General features: G+C 41.3%; 1 protein-coding gene across 2 annotated transcripts in view; it reads left to right on the top strand.

The window, feature by feature from the left end:
• LOC138286427 (P2X purinoceptor 1-like) overlaps window positions 1–22,726 on the top strand; it is a 495,243-nt gene that overhangs the window by 452,615 nt on the left and 19,902 nt on the right. The window contains exons 9-10 of one of the 2 annotated variants that reach the window (XM_069226685.1): window positions 4,511–4,601; window positions 6,254–6,976. In XM_069226685.1, the coding sequence (XP_069082786.1) occupies window positions 4,511–4,601; window positions 6,254–6,274 (112 nt within the window). In that variant the 3' untranslated portion in view covers window positions 6,275–6,976. Of the gene's footprint in view, window positions 1–4,510; window positions 4,602–6,253; window positions 6,977–22,726 lie in introns of those variants that run through there. The other variant, XM_069226684.1, reaches the window with a different exon arrangement.

Below are 22,726 nucleotides of genomic sequence, written 5' to 3'. Positions count from 1 at the left end.
AAACAAAATGTCTTTGTTAATGCCAGACCTAATTAGGGACCCAATTCCTAAATAAAGTCACAAAAGTGCATTCATGGTATATGTTTTTGAATTAATGGCTTTCATGAATTCACAAGAGCTGGCAGAAGTAGACCAGAAAATCGTACTCCTAGAAAATATTTGTGAACTGTATTTTAGCAGAAGCAAATTTGCATGTGTAGATTTCCTCTTATGAAAATCTATTGAGCGTTTACAACTTCAATTTCCCTCCAACCACTTTTTACCCCAACCCTGGAAGAACTTCTACTTCTGCCATTGTCAAAAGTAAATTTCTAACCTTTCTCATTTAGGGAAAAGATTAGAGAAGAGCTGGTGAAAATCCTTGAAATATGCAGGTTAGTAGGATTGCAGACTCAGACATTCCAGCCCTGAAACTATTAATTACTGCTTCCCCCAGCCCCAGTGTGTTGATCTACGGAAAGGTGACAAAATAAGGAAATTGCTATATCAGGGACTGGAATTGCAAGCATTCCAGACCTACTATAGTAGCAGCCCTGGCATAACCAGAGAAGCTGTTATCAGAGCTCTTACATAATTATATTGCTGCCAATATTCGTTGGCGCACTACATGGCACCAAAGGGACAAGTAGATTTTTTCACCCGACAAGTAGATTCAAGAAGCAAACTGTCCCATGGACAACTAGATATTATAATAAATTCCACACCCCTTACACAAGTTGTCATCCTGACATCTTACTCCTCGGAAGCCTCCAAAAGCATTTGGGGAGTGCTTCAAGGTCCATTGCTCAGCCTCACCCTCTACAATGCATATATGATCCCTGGGGCCAAAGTCATCCGCACACATGACATAACATCCTCTCCTACGCTGTTGTCAAGTAACTCATACGCTCCCTTTTGGACATGTATCCCAACACAAATAACAAGTTCCCCACCACCATGACCGATGTCAGTAACTGGTTGAAAACTGTCTGAAGCTCAACATAGACAAGACAGAATTAGTGATCTTTCAGCATGAACAAATGGTGGCTGGCCAAAATCAGACCCACAACTAGCACCCATGCCAGGAACCTTGGAATAATCAATAACAGCAAACTAGACACGACCCCACAAGTCAACACCATCACTGCATCCTGCTTTCCCACCCTGAAGATGCTAAGAAAGATATTAAATTGGCTCCCAAGGAACACTAGAAAACTATCACTCATGCCTTAGTCACCAGCATGCTGGACTATGGGAACACCAAGTAACTCATTAGAAAGCTGCAAGCCATCAAGAACTCAGCAGCCAGACAAATGCTCAACCTCCCACACAGAACTCACATCACACCACACCTCAGGAAGCTCCATGGGATCCCGATACACATACACACTCATTTCAACCACCTCACACATACATGCAATGCACTACACAACTTAGACCTCACCTACCTGAACAGTTGCATTTCCTTCCACCAACCAACAAGACACCTCCACTCCACAGAACTCCTACTCACACACACCCCATGCATATACAGAAACAGATCAGAGGGACAGGCATTCTCTTACATCTCTCCTAAAGCATGGAACAGCCTCTCACTACACATCAAATCCTAAGCCTCTCTTTTTGAACTACACAAGAAGCTGAAGACCTGGCTTTTCAATTAACTAATCTACCACAGACAAGGCTAGGCACACACACCTGCTCAGCACTAGGATTCTCTTGTGGATGATAGTGCTCTTTACAAATATATATAACCTTACATAACATAACGTGATATGTATCAGTTCATTGCATGTGAGTGCTACATATAAGATATACTGTATGTACTACATACAGATTGTACCTATCCCAAAAAAGTTCATCTGTACGTATGAGATGTACTTTTCTTTTTTCTCTATTTGTATGAAACAAAATAATTTAAAAAATAAATAAACAATAAACAATAAAGAAAAGTGGCCTATGTATATGCTATTTATGAAAAGGTTCAGAACCACCCAGTTAGGTTGCTTAGCACCTAACTGAGATATGAACAATTGTAAAACAGATATGGGGTGAAGGGACTACTACAAAGGGACAGAAGCTGTGCACTATTATTACTTTGTTTAGCCATAGAACTTTGAAATGTGTGCTTATAAATCTTTAGGTTGGATACACATGCAGATGGCTCAGTGCATGAAGATGTGTGTGTGAGTGCGCATGTGTGGTATGTGTCTGTGTGTGTGTGCACATGCGGGTACATGTGCATGTGGTGTTTCTTGGTTGTGAGTGATGTTTGTTAGATGCTATTATACATAGTTCAGTAATCTACACAGTAAGGGATCTATTAAAAAAGGTAGAGTTACATGTGAGGAAATCTAGCCAGTTAGTTAGTCACCATTTAAGAGTGCAAATTTAATACGAAATATAGTTTTGCATACCTTCACCCCCTGAGTTCAGGGGGTAGAGTCAAAATTGTGACTCTAAAGTTATTCCTCATAACTTTTAACATGCAAGCAGAGATCTCCACCACTGGGGGGAAATCTTCCAATGGTAAAGTATAGAAAAAGTAGAAAAGTTTATTAAAAGTAAAAAAAAGTAAAAATAGTTTGATGTGGAATATTAATTTAAATATGTTATATATTCCTTTTTAATGTAAAACAAAGTAAAAAATGCTGGAACTGGACGCTACCTTCGACCACATGGTATGGACTTGCCCACCTATACAATGGACATGGCATGACACTACCTCCTTGACTGGTGAATTGGTTGGTCACACATTACTTCCTACAGCAGAAGCCTGCCTGCTAGGTATACATACCAGGTTGAAGAAAGATAGACAAATACATTGGTGTGTAGATCTGGCTTTTGAGTTATTCAAACACCTCATAGCAATGGTATGGAAAGCACCAGGGGCACCAGACACGCGCTGCTGGCTGGGTGATTTGTTAAGGTGGGCGAGGGTAGAAGCACATACACTTCACTCTGTCAATGACAGGGTCGTGATGATTAAAGGACTGGGGCTCTGGGGCAATTTTATAATCCAAATCGAGGCTAAAAATGAAATTTGCCTCCCTGATCTAGTTATGGTGGTTCTGCAAGCGTCAGGAATTATAATCAAGTACCATTACCTCAGTTAAAATCACTAACAGTAGGCAGGCGTGTGGTACTTTGGTTGTGAGACGGTACACTGGGCGCTGTAAAGCACTGTAGAATCATGGTACCATATACCTAAGGGTGAGTGCTTACCACCTGAACATACAAATAGAAAATAATGCATTAAGTGCAGCAATAATTTCACTGTACATGATGTAGGTGACATGATGTCTAACACACATACTAGGTATAAAATAGGTATTGTCCACAGGATGATTGCGTCTTCTGTTATTGTATCATGTGGGGGATGAGATGACGGGATTGTTCTTCTTGTTTTGAATTTTTCTCTTTGTATGTGGTTGTTACACATTGCATTATTAATTACTGCTGGGGCACTTGGGTCTCCTCTTGCTGGTGGCCCTACCCTCTCCATATCGTACTTTTGTTATGTGAATGATGATATGCTCATGGTGGCTCAAGTCAGATGCCAGTTGTAAGTGTTGCATATGAAAAAACTAATAAAGAGATTTACAAAAAAAAAGTTATGTATAGAATTAATATAAATTAACCACATTTCGTTTTTAGAACATGTCAAGTTACATTCATTTTTAATTTGAAAAACTATTAGAACCTTTTAAAATAAAATAATATTATTTTTAATTTTATATACGCTGTTACTAAATTAAGTTGGAATAAAATTAAGGTGGAATAAAATAACTAAAGTCACTTATTTTAACATTAATTCCTGTGAGGTGTTATTTTATGCCCGCCTTCATTATTTTCTATGGGAGGGTGTTGCAGTACTAGTGGTTGGCAATGTGTGGTGCTAGACGTACTACAGGTCTGAACTGGGGTACATTTACAACTGTTTTGCATGATTTTGACTGCAATAACATTAGAAGTGCATTTTTTAATAGGAATCATCTTACTCTTTTGCGGATTGGTGCATGTCCTCTCCGAATCCCTTCTGTAAACTCCTCCTTCCTCAACCCGAAACCCTTTCCATTTAGTAGTATGCAGTCCCTATTTTCCAACCACTCCTCCATCCCTCTCTCATTTGCTACCAAAGTGAATTAACACATGTGTGGAGATCTTTGCAGTCCAGTAGAGATTTCTGCATAGAAAAGATAGGAACAGCAAAGATGTAGTCCTCCACATATGAGTTAGTGAATAACGTTTTCTAGTTTGTGAGTAAAAATATTGTACTAAAAAAAAATGCAGATTGTGACTATCCCCCAAAATATTTACACATTGTCTATGTGATTCGGAATGAGGAGTGTGCATCCTTTGGAGATAACACACTGCTCTCAAGTGGCTGAAAGATGGTAAACTATACAATAGGCACTGAAGGGTTTTTCCCGGCTTTATGTAATTGCATGATTACGTATAATATATTTCAGTCTGAAAAGCCTCTCCATGTGCCTTTATCATATAACATGACTCATGTCTCTCCTAAAAGGTACGCCAGATATTATACTGAAAACAATGTCACCAGGCGGAATTTATACAAGATTTTTGGAATTCGCTTTGATGTGATGGTGAGCGGAGAGGTAAGCACGGACTGTTCTTTCTGGCTTCTCTAGTTTTAACAGTTGAGAAAAATGGTTGAAGTACTTTAAAAACAACTTAGAGCCTAGTTAGATTACTGTGGTAAGATCCATTTACAAATGGGATATGTGGTTATTAGGTTAATGTACATTTGTACCCCTCTGCAGATGTAAATTAGTGATATTATTAACACTTACCTTAAGGTTTTTATCTGTTGATACATATTGCCAGCAAAAGGCTGGTGGTAAAAACATTAACAACGTGCAGAACAAACCAGCAGTAACCTAGTTATTCCCATTTTTTCTGCCTCGTACACAAATCTGATAATATCATGCAGTAACTTAATGACCACATATGGTAATTAGCACTAGATTTACTGCTTTGTTTTGAATTAAAGCACAGTGGTATCATTTAGGCTTTGTGGGGTTGGTGAACCATCAAAAGGGCCTGATTTACATCTTGACAGGAGTTCCATCGTCCCGCCATGACAGTGGTTGCAAGTACTCCATCAAGCTGACGGAGTTCTGGCTGCTGTGCTATGGCAGCTGAACCTCTGACCGCATCAACAGAGTGAAGTCTGCCATGTAAGCGGTCTACTGCTTTTGATGCAGCGGACTCAAGTACTGGCTAACAGTTTTCCATCACTGCCAGGGCAGTGGGATTGTGCCAAGCATTATTAGGTTTCACAGCTGTGCTGGCATTGTTCTGTCAGTGGATTCCTCATAGCAGGAGTCTGTTGTGGGACCCGCTCAACATTGTACAATGGCTATTGAATGGAAGCTAGCAGCACACACCTGATGCATATTGGCCAATTGTGAACACCTGCAAACCACACTATAAAACAACATTTTAGACCATTATCCTTTGCCATTCCACTGCAGAACACCATTTTGCTGCTGAACTTGCCAATCAGGAGTCAGGTTCATTTTCTTTATTTTCTTTTTTTTATCTCTCTTTTCATTTGTTTCATTTTAAAGTTTTTGTATCATCTTGAGGGCCACTATCTAATTTATTTCTAGTTTCTCATTATGGCAGGGAGGAGGACGAATGCACGTTTTACAGATGCACAAATGTCAGTCATAATGGATGAAATCATCAGAGTAGAGCCACAATTATTTGGAGCCCAGGTACAAAATACAACCATATCTCAGTAAAGGCAAATGTGGGGCAGAATAGTTGACAGAGTGAATGCTGTAGCAAACAACCTGCACACACAGGAGGTAATTAGGAAGAAGTGAAATGACCTGCAGGGGAAAGTGCATTTCCTGGCCTCCAATCATCACCTGGAGGCCCAGAGGACTGGTTGTAGTTCTCCCAGCCCCCCATTACAACTTTTTCCCTGGGAGGAGAAGGACTTGCAGATCCTACATCCTGAAGGCTTGACAGGAATCCCTGGTGGAGTGGAGACTGTTATGTTACACTTGTGAATGTCTTCCTAATTAGAAATATAGCTTTTGCCCTTAAGTAAGCTGTTGATAATGTTTTTAGACCTTCCTTAAAACATATAACTAAAATCTTAAAGTATCAAAATGTATTGTTATCAACAAATTAGTAGCATTATGGTTGTATTTCTCTTTTTAACAATGATCAATATGTGTTGTCAGAATGTGTGTTGTTCTCCATGGATCATTCCTTGCATTTGTCTACTTTGTAGGTATGTTTCAATGCATGGTGATGTGACCAAGAAAACAGGTTCTAAACTCCATCTATTTCCACATGAAGTAATAGTGCACCTAAATGTCCTTTTCACCTATTTATCATCTACATATAGGTCTAAATATTGTAAACGTTTGTTCATTTTCACTGCAGGTACTTTACTAAGTATGTTTAACTCACATTTTTACAAGTATTTGTTAATGGTGAATAGAAATTACTACAACTACCATGATGCCCTGTTTTTGTCTCTAAAAAATAATATTGCATTGTGATGTTTGGTCATTCTCTCTTTTCTTCCATATATGCACATATGTCAAAATGTCATGCATTTGACAATTTTATGCTATCAATGAAAATGTCATTTTTGTCACCTTTTGTCATTTGACAGAATTGATGGTATTGATTTTACAAATTGTAGTATGCTGACTTAAAAATTGTCAATCATGTCCAGTTGTACGCTAAATATAAGTAGTATTGAAAAACAATTTACTTTGCAATGTTCATATGATGACTAATGCCATTAATTCTTCTACGTTGTATAATAGTCTGGTTTTCAGCCTGCCTGGTTTTGTTCTCAATTCTCCTCTCTACTGTGTTAGGTTGGATATTTGGTACATGTATTGTACAGTTAATAAAAAACCTTTTTCTTATCAGGACATCTCTTCACCAGTATTTCTGTAATTTGCATATGTGGAAATTAACGTGTATTTGTAATGCACAAAAAATCACAGAAAGGTCAAATCATTCCATTAATCATTTTTTAACTGTCAGGTTGTTTTAATGTAGCGGAACACACATTTGATGTACAAACCAGACTTTTAATTTCTGGTTGTTTGTAATCCATATTAGGACCCACACCGAGAGCCAGTGGTCCACTGTCTGCCACTGGGCCACTGAGGACATCTCCACTCCAGACCAGGATTCAGCCTTCAGTGAGGACACCACTCCTGCTAGTCTGGATGATGATGACCTGGCTGGTCCATCTGGTCTGTCAGGGCAGACAGCTCCAGTAAGTCACAATCATCTGATACCAACACCTCCTACCTCAGCTGCAACAACACCTCAGCCTCAGGATACCTCCACTTCCTGTGTTAAAAGGAATATAACACCAGTCTTGTGCCCCCGAGGTCCTGGCTGCTGTTGCGCCAACACCACCACTACCTCCAATCAGCCTAGCCCCAGTGGGATGGGGCATGCTGCCCCAAAGGCACAGGGTAGTGGGGGTAGGGGTCGTGGGAGGGAATCTTTGGTCCAAGAAAGTGAGGCTACTAGGTACACTGTCATCCAGGCCACCATCTACTACGTCTTGGGAGGCTTACATCAGTCTCAAGACATGATGGGCCAGGTCCTAACAGAGCTCCAGGACATTAGGCAGGTGCAGAGGGAGCACAAGGTAGATTTGCAGAATCTCAACTCAAAATTGTACTCCCTGACTGGGGTGAAGTTTGACATTTATCACCATATGTGCAGGGCTGTACCATCTTCATCTGACTGTGGTTCTTCATCCTCTGGGCAAAATGAATCAGTCTCAGACACAGACAGGGAGACCCTGCTACAACAGGAAATAGCTCCACTCACCACAGTCCCTGCAACTGTGGATCCCCTTCCCCTCTCCCAGAGGGGACGTTCATCCGGACCACCGGGAGAAGATGGCAAGACCTCAACCACCACTAGCAAGAGACCTAGTTTCCTCCAGTGTGTGACTACCATTCACTCTATGGACATTTTCTGGACACATTTACCTTTTTTGATGACAGTTGTATATTGTACATTGGACTTCAAACAATTTAGCCTCTACATGAGTAGTTTTCTCCACCATGATGTACTGCTTTGTTTGGATTTTTCATTTCTTGTTTGGTTTTCAACATCAACATGTTTAAGTTTATTTCTGTTTGAATAATAAATTCATATAACACAAAGGCAAATACTAGTGTTGTATTTCTTGTGGTATTTCCTTTCTTTATTTCTTTCCACCGTCATTATGGAAAAAAAAAGCTAACAATAAATAAATATCATGTTTTAAAAATGTTGCAGTTATGCATTGTGTATCCCATTTCTTAATAAGGAATACAATACCAAACTCAGATCTCTGTGTATTGATTACAAACATCTCTTAAAAGGAATTGTTAAAAAATAAAATCTGAAAATATTCACAACCAATGCATAACCCATATAGTCTGTTTCAGTTGTATTTTTACTGATCCAAACCCTGACACCATGGAAGAACGAGATACGATCCTAGGTTCAGTAGACAAAATATTTTTGATTCATGTCTTCAGCTGGACCCAGACATCCTGCCTCACAATAGGAAACCACATCAATAACAGCAAAAGTGAAAATCATGGTACTACTACAGTTTGTGGCCACAGGACCATTTCAGTACACTGTGGCAGTATATGGTGGAATGGAAGTGTTGTGCTAAAAAAAAATCTTTCTACTATGATGAGACACATTCACAGATTCATACACTTAAGCCAAAGCAGGATTTTGTCAATGTGAAGGGAGATAAGTATATTTTGGTTTGACTAACATATGGGGTTAGAGCAAGTTGAGCAGCACATATTGCCTTGATTGCAACATTCAACAGAAAACAGGTCTATCGCAATCTCAGGAACATCGTTTCAATCACTGTGCAAGTTGCCTTTGTGCAAGATACGCACATCTAAAGTGTGTGTCTTCGGGAGGATCAACCCATGTTCCCTTGTACCTTGCAACTGCAGCATATAACTTCAAATGTCACAACTTTGAAATGTCCAAATGAAGATGACAAGTGAAGGATCCTAAAAAAGAAAAACAAGAATAGTATATTTATTATACATGCCAAAACAGACTCAAATGATAAGTTATGAGGACACATTCACTTAGAACATTCAGAGATAATCAATGTCAATGAACATAGTAGTAAATGTGTAAAATCTTTTAACAACAAACATCTTTGCTCTGGATTTTCCTCAGCTAACCATTCCTAAAAAATCTCCAGTACAGACTGATATGCTCATTATGTCACAAGTTGTTTTGACATGTAATTTAACAATATGTAAAGGTAAACTCACACTCATGTGAAGTCAATCACATTTTGGTGTATGCCAGTTCCTTCCTCTTCACCATTATCATCTTCATTAGACATTTCAACATCCTCACCAGCTGACTCTTCATGGTCTCCATTCTTTGCAATATTTTGGATGTACCATTGCAGGGCTATGCTGTGCAACATGCAGCAGTCTACAGTGATTTGGCACACCTTGTTGAGTCAGTAGATGAGGGCTCCATCTATCTTATCCAGACGGCAAAATCTGGCCTTCAGGAGCACCAAATTGGGGTAGACTTCCCCCTGCATTGCTGGATTCCTCAGCAGTGCTAACAAACATTGTAGGTTAGGATAAGCTGAGTCTTCTATATGAAAGTAAAAAATGTATTGGGCTATAGCATCTCATCCCATTGTACATTCCTAAACTATGAATAAAGCAAATGGTCCTATTGTCATATTGTACTTACCAGAAAGCCAAGGCCTCTCAGGCCCAAGTTGTGACATTTGCAGGGGTATGCTGCTGTTCTATAGTACAGAGGAATCATGCGTTAACCCTGGGAAATGGGCAAACATGCTTGAGATGTACAAATCCGGTAAGCAGACAACTTGCACATTGATTGAATAGAAGTTCTTTCAATTGTGGTAGGTCTGTTCCCTGGCATGTGGTGGCACTAAGGGAATATGTGTCCCGTCAATTGCTCCAACCACATGTGGTATGCCACCCAAAGCATAAAAATCTCCTTTCACATTTGCAAAATCCCCATGTCATGGAAACTGGATGAAGCTGTTGATATGTCTCCTCATTGAAAAAAAGGTCTTCTTGTTGCACACAACTGTAAGTTGATTGCGACATGACTCTAGATTCTGCCACAGTGTATTGGAAGGATCCTGTGGCCACAAAATGGAGTGCTGCCATGATTTTCACTATTGGTGTTATTGATGTGGGATTCCTGTTGTGAGGCAGGACATCTGGCTCCAGCTGATGTCATAAATCCAGAAAAGTTTGCCTATTCAATCTGAATTGTTTTGTAATATCCCTTTCTTCCATGGTGACAAGGTCTGGAAAAGGTCCGAGGCTGTCATCTTCTATGGGTTTACATGTCTGCATTTAAGAAAAATAAATTATCACTTAAAATGGTCAAACAATACTTTGATAATCAACACACATCTCATGTCTTTGTAAAATTACATATGGTTTTGTGACAAATATGTACACATCATTTTGTATTTGCATTGCAACTTAGAATAACAATTTTTACAAGTCTGATATTGTTCAAAAATAATGTGTAAATATAACATTTGAAATCTATTATTTACACATTATTTTTTTATTTTTTTTCTAAAATTCTGTCAATAGAAGTATAAAATACAAAGCGTCACTATCGATTTTAAACACACTAAAGCATAACATTATAATATTTCAAATTTATCAATAAACAGTGTTGTATGTATTTTACATTGGTAAACAAACTAGCCACCATTTTGGGTAATGATGACACACTTAACATTTAAAAATACACATGTTCACATATTAAAATGGTGGCTGCCTGACCTTGCCTTCAGGACATTGGCTATCCAACCACCGTTGGTGGACGTTTACAGCGTAGTAAGTGTAACACTCCACAATGGACACAACCATAGGCTAACCCGTATGATGGCTATACACAAGAAACAATGGCTGTGTCCGTCTCCATCATGGATTGCGCTCAGTGTGCACATGTATGCAGCATTAGGAATAAAGCTCACTTGCCTACTAACACTGCAGCCAACAACACCTTCTCCACTTTTTCTGCTGTTATCAACCTCTTGGAGCCATGACGTCGGGCAAAGCATGTGACAGGGCCACTAACTTCAATGCTGAGGAGTTGGAACTGCTCGCCACAGAGATCCTGTCCCTGTACGGCCAGCTGTATGGGTAAATACAGAGGAACAGGTACATGTTTGAAAGGAAAATGTATTTCTAAATAACTTTTTTTCTTTTTAATATACAGGCTAATTTCTCCCGTTTAGTTCCTGAGTGAAGTGTTGTGATTAGAGTGTACTCAACCTAATGATTTAGCAGGGGACATAATGATGTTTAACAATGTTTGAGCTGTCTGTACATTTAAATGTTATCTGAATGAATAAGGTGACTTTTCATTTCAATTTACTCACACATCAAGATTTAAATTTATAAACTGCATGCCCCTTACTTCCGGTGGGCAGTAGACACAGTACCTTTAGTTATAAGTGAAACATACAGCCATATGTCAAAATAAGAGAAATGTAAAGTGCAAGAAAAAACTTTCAAGTAATGGATCTGTCTGAATTGTTTCCACTTTAAATATATCCAATTTTCTGATAAATGAGTACCTGTAATGTTGCCACGCATGGGGAAATGTATATCCTGTGCTGCAAGTACCTATGACACAAACTTTCTATCACCCATACAAGTATGTCTCATTCCTACACACACCCTTGTTCATACATCACCATAAACCATGCTCTCACTGACACATGGTAACCCTCCCATACAACCCTTAGTCATTGTATGTGTTTCAAACCATAGTATCTTGCTCTAAAACATTAGGCTTTAAGCCAATGTAGCTGTGCGTAGGGGTGTCTGCTAATAATGTGCAAGTTATTTAGCCTTTAGTAGCTCGCAATGATTTGTATTGCTCAGAAGTGGCTCTCACTACAGGAAATGTTTCAGGCCCCTTACCTGATTGATGTTTGTGGCCTGGCACTGAAAGTGTTGAGGGCACTCACGGGTACTAACAGGTCATTACAAATTAGCATTTCCTAGTTAAAAAAAAATGTTGGTAAATAATCTATACTAACATTTTATAAATGCATGTGAGAGAGGTTACTAAATTGTGTCTCAGCAATACAGGCAAACAAAACCTCACAAAACATATTTTCCTTTTTTTTTTCTTTCCCATACAGGGCAACACCCATTGAAGAAGGCAATATGGAAGGCCATCGCCAAGAAGGTGCAGACCCTGGGGGGTATATAAGCGGTGCATCATCCATTGCCAGAAAAGGTGGGAGGACATATATGGCACTGGACCTGCAAGTCATCCGAAGTCCAGCTCGGCCAGTCCTCCCAACATGAAAAGCATGTGTGCCGCACCCTCACCCCCCTAATGGCCTACATTCTTGCAGTGGCCTATCCACCCTTAATGGGCAGTTGAGATCCCAACAGCATCATTAAGGGGGAAGTTATTTTTTGAGTTCCTATTGTTAGTAACTATTTTTTGTTACAGCAATGATTTATGGCATCAACATATAGGTCGACACACATGCAACACACAGGAGGATTTCTGGAAGGTGTAAATTTTGCACAAGGTGTATGATGATGTGTTTTGTGTAATGATTTTTGTTATAGGCTGTCACTAGATTCATGTGTTTTGAGCAAACACATGCCTGCGTAAGAAAAAAGAGGTACTTGGATTTTGTCTATTTTATGAGGGACGGTTGTACCAAACAGGCCCCAGTTGTGGATTCTGTCAGGTGTGATGCTCCATCACTAACTTGAGGAGGTAATGTTGGTCCTTTTACAGGTGACATGGCATACCATTCACTTATGATACAGTGGATGTTTCTGACTTCACATTGGTAAGTTGTTATAATGACCAAACAACTTTGAGCATTTTGTGCAAAATGACTAGGAACATGGGTAGAATGGCAACATTTCCTAGAAAAAACATTTGATAATCATCTTTTTACTGCAAGATTCAAGTCAGTTCATGTTGACAGTAGCAGATGGGTATGAAGACTTACTCCTACACAAATGTGATGTAAGCCAGTCTGTTTCAACAAACATGAAATTACTAGGCAAACGTTCTTAATTGAACCATAAACTCACTATTCAAAACACCCAATCTGTAGCATTCAAAGGTGTTAAAACATTCCATGAGGAATGTATAATGTTTAAGTGAAAATATCTCAAATGAAATGGGACTAATAATGGTAATTTCCTAAACTGTGAGAAAATGGGTCCATAATATGTTCCCTTCGCGCATGAAAGCATACCTGAGTTTTATAGCCTTTGAGCAGGTGTTTTGTTAGGTAACCTTGTGACCATTTTGAATTGCACAGATATAACTGTTGTATATGTTTTTTCAGCATCTGCAGCAGCAGTCGAAGGCGACATTGGCCATGAAGGCGGGGAAGCAGCTGGATACTGTGTGTCTGGTAGAGAAACATCAGACCCTGACAAACACAGTAGCATGAGAGTGAGGGTACTGGCACGGAGGCCACCAGCTCTACATCTTCTCCAGAGGCCTCCACAGAAGACCAGTCCCTTGTGGTGGCAACCCCGAAAGATCCTGTCCCATCTTCATCCTTGTCCACTTCCCAGTTTCCGATCTCAACCCTCTCTCTTGCTACTCCCCCAACTAGTCAAACCCACACGCCCTCCCGCCCTGCTGTTTCCCCCCCCCCGGCTGCACTCAGTGAAGAGGCTATTGACCTCTTACCCAGCATCTTTGTAAGCCAGACAGCAACTGTGAATGACATGCAGGGGCCTAGTTCTCGAATCTAACATACGGTTGCATTCCTGGATGCAATTCATAGTTCAGTGTCCCGCACAGAGAGATCACTTAAAAAATTAGCCTCTGCACTGACCACACCCCCCAACCAGCCCCACTTTGTGCCACAACTCCTGTATCTTCCTCATCCCAAATCCCACCCCAATCCCAAGCACACTCACTTCCTAGCACATACCCACTCCAACAAACAAAAGCAGCACACATAAACACAAAAACACAAAGGAACACAAACATACACTCACCCAACAGACATGCACTACTGATACTCCACCCATAGGCACCACAACAACCACCACACCCACAACACCCTCCACCACAGACACAACCATCACGCCCACAACCCCCACCACCACAGACACAACCAACATGTTGGAAAGTGGATTATTGGTAAGGGCAGGTAGGTACCTACACTTAGCAATAGGCCACTAACCCCCACTAGGTCCAGTCATTTCTCAATAAATTAATCCCCGCTCAACTGTTGGTAGCCTGGCAACGAACGACAAGACTTAACTTAGCAGACAGGTGTGTAAAGTATTTAAAAATCACAAAACAGTAAATAAGTAAAACAGAAAACACAATACAAGTCCAACACCAATTTATAAACATAGAGTATATTTTTATCTTTAACATGACACCAAAATGATTAAAATCAGATAGGGGGAACCGGAGATATGATTTTTCAAAGATTTAATGTTTTCTAGCGCATAACAACTAAAAGCGCCAATCTGGTTATCTGGTCGATTGGCAAAGTTAAGGTTTGAGGCCGACCGTGATTGAGCCGTACTCAGCTACAGCAAGCGGTAGACCTCGTCGAAAGTTTACCTTCGGACTAAGTCTTTTTCTTGAAGATTTTCTTCAGCGGGACGAAGTTACGAAGCCAATCCGACCTCCCTGGAGCCCTCTTCAGATGCGTGTCGCAGGAGATCTCGGTGAAGAATTCTACTTTCAGACTTAGACTATTTCTCAGGACGGAAATGTTCATTCGGGCCAAAGTCGAATCTTGATCCAACATCTCTTTTTTCTTCTGACAGGGGTCACCCTTCCACAGCAAGCCGATTTTGATGCAAGGTCATCGGATCACCTTTTCAGGAGCCCCCGGTGAATTCCAGGAAGTCTGGGGCTGCAGGGCTTTTCAGCGGGACAAACCTGCAGGTCAGACCTGGTTGCGGTTGAGGTAAGCTGGCTTGACTCCCCATGGGGGGTCAGTCCCTTTATGAATCTTTTTTCCAAAACTTCTCCAAACATCTCCAAACTTCTGGATCTTCTTCCAGAAGGTCTTTGAAGGTCCTTTATGAGTCCACAGCTCACCCCAAGGTTCCAACAGCACTGTGTTGCTCCTCGAGGGTTAGGACTCCAGCTCCCAGAATGCACCTGGTTCAAATCCAAAAATGACCACTAGCCACTGGTCAGCTGGTCAGTTGCTTCAGTTTTTGATGCAGGGGACTCTGGTTGGCTATTTCTCACCTGTAGCAAGCAGGGAGTCCCTTCTTGAACCAGCTGAAGACAGGCAAATTACTTTTAGTGGTGAAGCCCAAGTGTGCAGCTGGTGCAGTCCTTCAGAGTGCAGTGTCCAGGTGCAGGTCAAAGAGCCAGCAGGGCAGTCATTCTTTGTCTGTTGTTGTTCCTTGTAGGAATCTGAGGTGTGGGTTCAGCTCTGCCATATTAATCCTTGCTCCTGGGGTGGAAAGCGGGGGGCAACTGTTCAATCACAGGCAGGCCGCTACCCCCTTGGATGACCACTTCTTGGGAAGTGTGGCAAAAATCAATCCCAGGGAGCAACATTCCTTATGAATCTAATATGGCAGAAACTGAATTTTGGAGGCTAGGTCTAGCTGAGCCTACCCACTGTTGTGGCTAAAAATCCTTAACACACCCCTCTCCTAATCTAATCAAGAGGGTACCTGGTTGTCTGGGTTTGCAGGAAATGGGGAGGTCCTGAGTTGCTCCAAATGTCCTTCCCTCCTTTAAAGACCAGTTTGGCTGCTCTCCCCCCATCCTGTTTCACCATCTGTTGAGGCAGATCTCCTCCCCCAGGCATTTCTTTTGTATTCAGCCCAGGCCACTTCACACATCATCAAGGCAGCCTGACCAGGCTGCTAGTGGCTGGCCAATCAGAGAAGGGCACTACAGAGCTGAAACTGGTAACTTTTAGGAAGATGTCTAAAACTCTTTCCCTGAACTAGTTATATTAGATCCAACAATTACAATTTGTTGCATTTATTATCACAATCAGTTTGAGACCACACTTGCTATATCGAGCTCTTTTGGAGACGTTATTATTTAAAATAAAGTCTCCACATTTTAGCCTATAGAGTCTATACACTACAATGAGGGAAAAACAAATGTGGCTATTTTTCCTCATCAAGGCTTATAAAACATATTTTATGAGGTACCTGCTTATAGTTACACTGCACCCAACCCTAGGGGCAGCTAGGGCACACACTAGGGGTGACGTATATGTAAAAAATAAGGTAGCTTAAGACTTTGGAAGTACTCTTCATTCCAAAGTCGAATTTGCATGTAACTTGAATTTAAAAGCAGCCAGCAAGGCAGGCCTGCCTTTAAAATGCCCCTGGGCACCTCAGCAGTGCACCTATGGGGGCTTTTAGGTAGGTTGACATAGCCAATTATAATTAGCCTAATTTGCATACTAATTTATCACAAAGCACAGGCCCTGGGACTGGTTAGCAGTACCCAGGGCACCATCAGAGTCAGGAAACACCAGCAAAAAGTGAAAATGGAGGCAAAACGTTAGCCCTGTTTTCTCACACAACACAACCACAACACCCACCACCACAATCCCAACCATCACCAGACCCACAAGTACCAGCACACCCGCAAGCACCACAACATCCACCTTTACATCACACTCATCCAAACACACACAGTCTCTCACACATACCTTCACGCAAGACATCATCCACCAGATGCACACCTCGCAATCACCTGAGTTAGGAACACCTACAAAACCACTCACATCCAAACATATACACTCACAGAAAAGCACATACACCCCAAAACCCACCAAACACAAAAACACTTACTTACCTGAACACCACATACAGTACCAAGATACATACAGCCAAACATGCACCACATACAGCAGACCTACATGCACCTGCACAAAAGACAGACACAAACACACAATAAACACTCCAGCTCCTGCTACCTCCCAAACCCCATCCTCTCCCACCCCTTCTACCCCTTCTCCTTCACCCTTCTTTACTAATTACCTGCCCTGACCCCATGGAAATCCAATCCCACCCCTCCCAAGAAACATCATTGAGGTGCCTGCTCTGCCCACTAGGTGCCCCTTACTGAAGAGGTTGTCCTTGGCAGTGTAATTAGGATGCAAGTTCTGGGCCTGAAGTCCACATTTTCCCACCAGGACTCTATGGACAGATATAATTTTTTTCAAACGTTTCATTCTTTGATTAAGTTTTCATTTATTTTCACTGAGTTTTTCCTATCATTAGATTTAAATTATTGGTACTTGATAGATGACAATGTTATTAATGCAAATGTGTGTAACATGAACTTATTTTCATTTCTGACAGTGACAAATACAAGTTATATTTTTATCATGTTTATATAGTGCATACGTTAGTGTTGGCCATTTGTGATGGACAAGTTAATTTTGGTGCAAGCATTCATCTTGATACTGGACACTTACACCAAAATTAAACATGTTTATATGTTTATAATGTGTGAATGCAGGTGTGTTTATTTAAAAATGATAAGTTTTAATAGTAAACGCATATTCATTACACAAGGAAATAACACTTCTGAGTTCAATTAAATCTAATGATTAACAGAAATTACACAAGACAAGGGGAAATGTGACATTAATACATATGTGACATGTTTAAAGTTTAGAGGTGACATTGGATGTACATTTCATGTAAACCCACTTGTTGCATTATGTAGTGCAATCACTACATTATATTGGATTTATGTAGTTACAATAATGTGTAATTATTATGTATTTGATATGGTAGTCGGAAAAGATTAAACAAACCTGTAATGAACACATTTCGAATTACGGATTAATGTGACTTTTTGCGTAGGTGTCCATTGGCATAAAGGCAAGTTAGTACCAAATTGGTCAGTGTAAATAGTATGTAAAGGAGTATTTCTTTATGTTTTTTAAACTACAACATTACACACGTGCATTGCACTATTGTACTATTGCTTGCAATTTTTCTTTATGCACAAGTCCAGAGCTAATGTACACAGACAATTCCAATGGTAATAGGTAAAACAGTCAATTTTTGGTTCTGGTGACGACGGGGTTGATTTGCATCATGGTCCAGTATCAGCAGCAAAAGCAGGACTTGTGCAGTCAGGTCCATGGCAGCAAGGGAAGTGAAACGAAGAGAAAAGGGTAAATTCTGTGCTGTTATCCTTTTCAATCCTCCAATTCAGGTGAGGAGGTTTACCCTTAGCCGTTTAGGGAAAGCACATCTTGATTAGCCTGACGGTAAAACTGGATGTTGCCCTGCTGCCAGACGCTTTTTGCCTATGACACCGTCGACGTGGGTGTAAAACTCTGGCGGTGACTGTGCTTCGCCAACAGACTTTCGTCTATGGGCCTGCAAGTGGACCGCCTAGTCAAAGGACAGATTATCTGACAGAAAACCAATGGCAAGACTGATTTCATGCTCCTCCAACAAGGCAGTTCCACCACTGTAACTAGAGTTGTTGGAGGGCTCTGTTTACATCATTGGACTCACAGTGGGCACTGCTGATTTAAATTCTTCACCTGGAAGCACATCACAGGTTTGACAGTCCAGAGTGCTGTTCGTTGTGTATTTAGGGCAGGTAACTACCCTTGTACTCTCTACCAGGGATTCACATCCATTGCAATGTAGCAGTCCCCAGTAGCAAAAATATAATCTAGCTCCGATGTTCAGGAAGAAAACTCCCTTAGCTTCAGGCCCATTGTTTTTTTAAAAACAAACTTCCACCTGGGAGTTTGTTATGGAAAACAAAATACTTTATTGAGCGGATGCACCAAACGTGGTGCCTGACTGGCATAGGATAAGTGCCCTTCATAGAGCTGCCAAACTGGCAGATCCACTCAAAGCATGTAAGATCCTTATTTGTTTGGTTGGGATCTAGATATCCTTGGTTGACCCTGCAGCCCAATACCGCCGACCCGGCTCTAACTAGGCCTTTTGATGATTCGGCCACACAAGTAATTTTTTTAAGTATTTTGTATAGAGATGCATGCTGTTAGGGTTAGTCCAGGTTTTTAGAGTACATGCTAATCATTCAAATAAAGCTGACGTTTCCATAAGATGAGATAAGGTAGCAACCTTAGAGCATCATCAAAAAGGCCCCACCACACTGCAGCAGAAAGACCTCAAAAATAGCTCTAAACTAGAGAGCGGTCCACAGTTCAAGCTAAAAGATACTTTTTAAGGTCGAGCCCGCAAGCGCTATGGCCCCCATTGTAATGTCCCTGTGGGCTATTAACCACACTCACTGCACGCCCATCAGTTTCATTGGGCCATGGGTTTGCCTTTTAAAATTAGCTTGATTTTTATTTGTGAAAGGCATGCAGACGTCATGCTTTTTCCGGTGTTTAGCCCTCCTCGAGGCTCCATGTTTTCCGCATGACTTCTGGACTACTTTTTATTTCCTACGCAGCGCAATCTCGCTGGGCAGTATCCGAGTGCTTTGCATGATATCGACCCTGTTACATGGATAGTTGCATAACTGCCAAAACATTTGACTGCGAGCGTTTGACTGCGAGCTAAAATCCACGACTCCTTACGATTGTTTAGGATCATTTCCTGAAATAAAAGAAAATATAAGAACCCTCTCGACTCTCACAGACTCAATAAATGGAGGCAAACTTTAAACAAACTCATGCAAAATATTCATTTACAAAAGATAACGTCTCCCAGAGGGTGGGATAATCCTCGCCTCCGTGTCCTTAATAGAATCTAAAATTCTTGTTGCAAAGCTAGAAAATTTTGTATTCTGTGTAAGGACTGGAGGCTCCGATTATGCTGGTTCAAAGCTGATCAACAACTAAAGACGAAACATGTACCACTGGTTTATAATAAAACATTTAAAACATGGAATCACTTGACCAATCTGCTGCGCGTAAGCTATCTTCTAATCTATAACCCAACAGTAAAGCCTTCAAAGCCATGGCCCCTCTGGTGGAATGAGCACCATAAACAGAAACATCTATGCCTGCCTCAGACATAATCCAACAAACCCAACGCACCAGCATGGCAGCCGAGACTGAACAAAAAGGTTTTTGAATAGCAATGAAAAGAAGACCTTGCGGATCAGATCTACGACTTCACATACCTTTAAACACTTGACAACACAAAGCTTTTGATTACGAGGGAAAGCAGGATAATCTGTTGAAGTAAACATACATTTTTTGCACCTAGATATAAGAAATGAAACTCCTGTAGGAGAAAATAACCTACCTGCTAAATCTAGAGCTCTCACATCAGAGACTCTTTGACAGGAAACTAAACATAATAACATGGTCAACTTTGCAGATAACTGTTTCATAGACAACACATAATTATCTGGCCATGCATCCAAAAAAGATAATCCAACAATTACATCCCACAATTGTTCGTAACGTGATTTAGGAGGATTAGCCATCCTAATGCCTTTAATTAGCTTGCATATTAAGGGACGTTGACCTATAAGTTTATTATTTATCCATTCATGACCAGCAGATATAGCTGACCTGGAGTTATTTACTGATCTGTAACATAACCCATTTTCAGCACACTCTGACAGGAAATTTATAATGTCTTTGATTTCGGATCCACCTCCCTTCGAAGGCACCAAACCACCCACTTCTTCCATGCCAAAGAATATCGTTTACGGGTGGAAGGAGCCCAAGCCTGTTGTATAAAAGAGGCAGCTGAATACGAAATGCCTTGCATCTGGCCATGAGAGTCAGTTGACCCGCTAACAGAAGAGGATGGAGGGATCCCACTGGATCCAGAAGGAGCTGCAGGAAGCTCGGGAGCAGGAGAGGAAGAGAAATGGATAATTCCTGATGGGATGGAAACCATGGTTGACTCTTCCACACTGGAGTCATAAGAACCAACAAAGCTGAGTGACGTAGGAAAGGCATAATTCATGTCATTCGACCAGTCCTGCAGAAACGCATCCGTCGCCAGAGCTAACGGATCTGGGGCCAGATGTATCAAAGGATTTTACCCATTCTGTGTCTATGGGAAAAAGCTTTCGTACATATGGCCCCTGGTCTCCAACTGTAAAATCTGGGCAGTTGAAAATTGAGACAAGACGCAAGCAGGTCCGTATGACAGGGGCCGAGAATAAGCATGATCTTCTGGAAGAGAAAAGGATGGAGCTTCCAATCGCTGAAATCCATCAGAAAATGTGAGTTCCAATCTGCAACCAGATTGCCCTTCCCCAGAAGATACTCTGCTATCACAAACATTTTCTGTGAAAGGCAAAAATGCCAAAACTCTCTGGCAATGATCGCCAAAATACGAGATCTGGTCCCCCCCCAGATGGTTGATGTAAACGCACAGCGGACACCATCCTCAGAAGAATGCAACAGATGGTCTTTAGAGGAGACAGGGACTTAATAGCTAAGGAACCTGACAACAATTCTAAGCAATTTATATGTAACCAAAGTTCCTCGGAAGACCAACGACTCCCTGTCGAGAAGTGGCTGCATCTTGCTCCCCAGCCCCAGCGACTTCCATCTGACTCTACTGCTATGTCCGGGAAGGTCCCGAAAATGGCTCTTCCATTCCAGGTTTCCATGTGTGAAAGCCACCACTGGATCTCCTCTCGGGCTTAGAGGGACAAGGGAATCAAATGATGATATGGAAGACCCTGTTGTAGGTAATAAATCTTTAATCTTTGTAAGGCTCTGTAATGTAGAGGACCCGTAAAAATCGCCTGCATCGACGAAGCCAGAAGTCCCACAATCCGAGCTAGGGATCTCAAAAAAACCATCTGCCTCAACAATGTGCCCTTCAACTCTCTCTTGATTGATTTCATTTTCTGTGGAGGCAGCAACAAAAGGGCCTTGACAGAATCCTTTAGAAACCCCAAAACATTTGTTGAGCAGGAATCATTGCAGACTTTTTGATATTGATCACGAAACCCAGAATTTGTACCAGAGACACTGTCCACGACAGATATTTTAGCAGAAGAACTTGTTCCAGTGCTAAAACAATCATGTTGTCGAGGTAAATGATCATGTGCACTCCCCTCCCGCGCAGACTTTCCAACACTGGCTTCAACAGTTTTGTGAAAATCCAAGGGGCTGAAGAAAGACCGAACGGGACGGATAGATACTCATACCATCTCCCCCTCCAACGAAATTGGAGGAATTTTTTGTGGGAGGGCACCATGGGGATTGTTAAGTAAGCATCCTTGAGGTCGAGGGGGACCATCCAGTCTCCTTCTTGGAGAAGATCTCACAAAAGATGGATTCCCTCCATCTTGAAGTGTCTGTAAACCACAAAGGATTGAAATTGCTGAGGTTGAGAACCAAACTCTGACCACCCCCTTTGTGTTGGACTAAGAAAACATTGCTGCAAAAGCCTTCTGGATGTTGAGAAGTTAGGGCAATAGCCCGTTTTGCCGATAAAGGAACTGTCAAGTTGGGAAAAAAGGAGAAGGGGAGGTAGAACAAGTTGGAGAGGAATCGAGGAAAGTTCTATGGCGTATCCCTGAACTGTGTTTAACACCCGTACATCTGAAGAGATGTTACCTCAATTGTGCCTGAAAGGTTTTAGTCTGCCCCCCCAACGGAATAGAAAGAAGAGAAAGATACGTTACCTGTGGGGGAATTTTTAATGGCTCTGAAACCTCTGTTGGCACCTCGAAGGCTGCGCCCTCTTGCAGACCTGTTTCTGGGGGATACAAACGTGCCTGACATGAT

This window comes from Pleurodeles waltl, chromosome 3_2 (genome assembly GCF_031143425.1).
Source record: "Pleurodeles waltl isolate 20211129_DDA chromosome 3_2, aPleWal1.hap1.20221129, whole genome shotgun sequence".
NCBI classification, from domain to species: domain Eukaryota; kingdom Metazoa; phylum Chordata; class Amphibia; order Caudata; family Salamandridae; genus Pleurodeles; species Pleurodeles waltl.
This window is presented reverse-complemented; position numbering and strand designations above follow the sequence as displayed.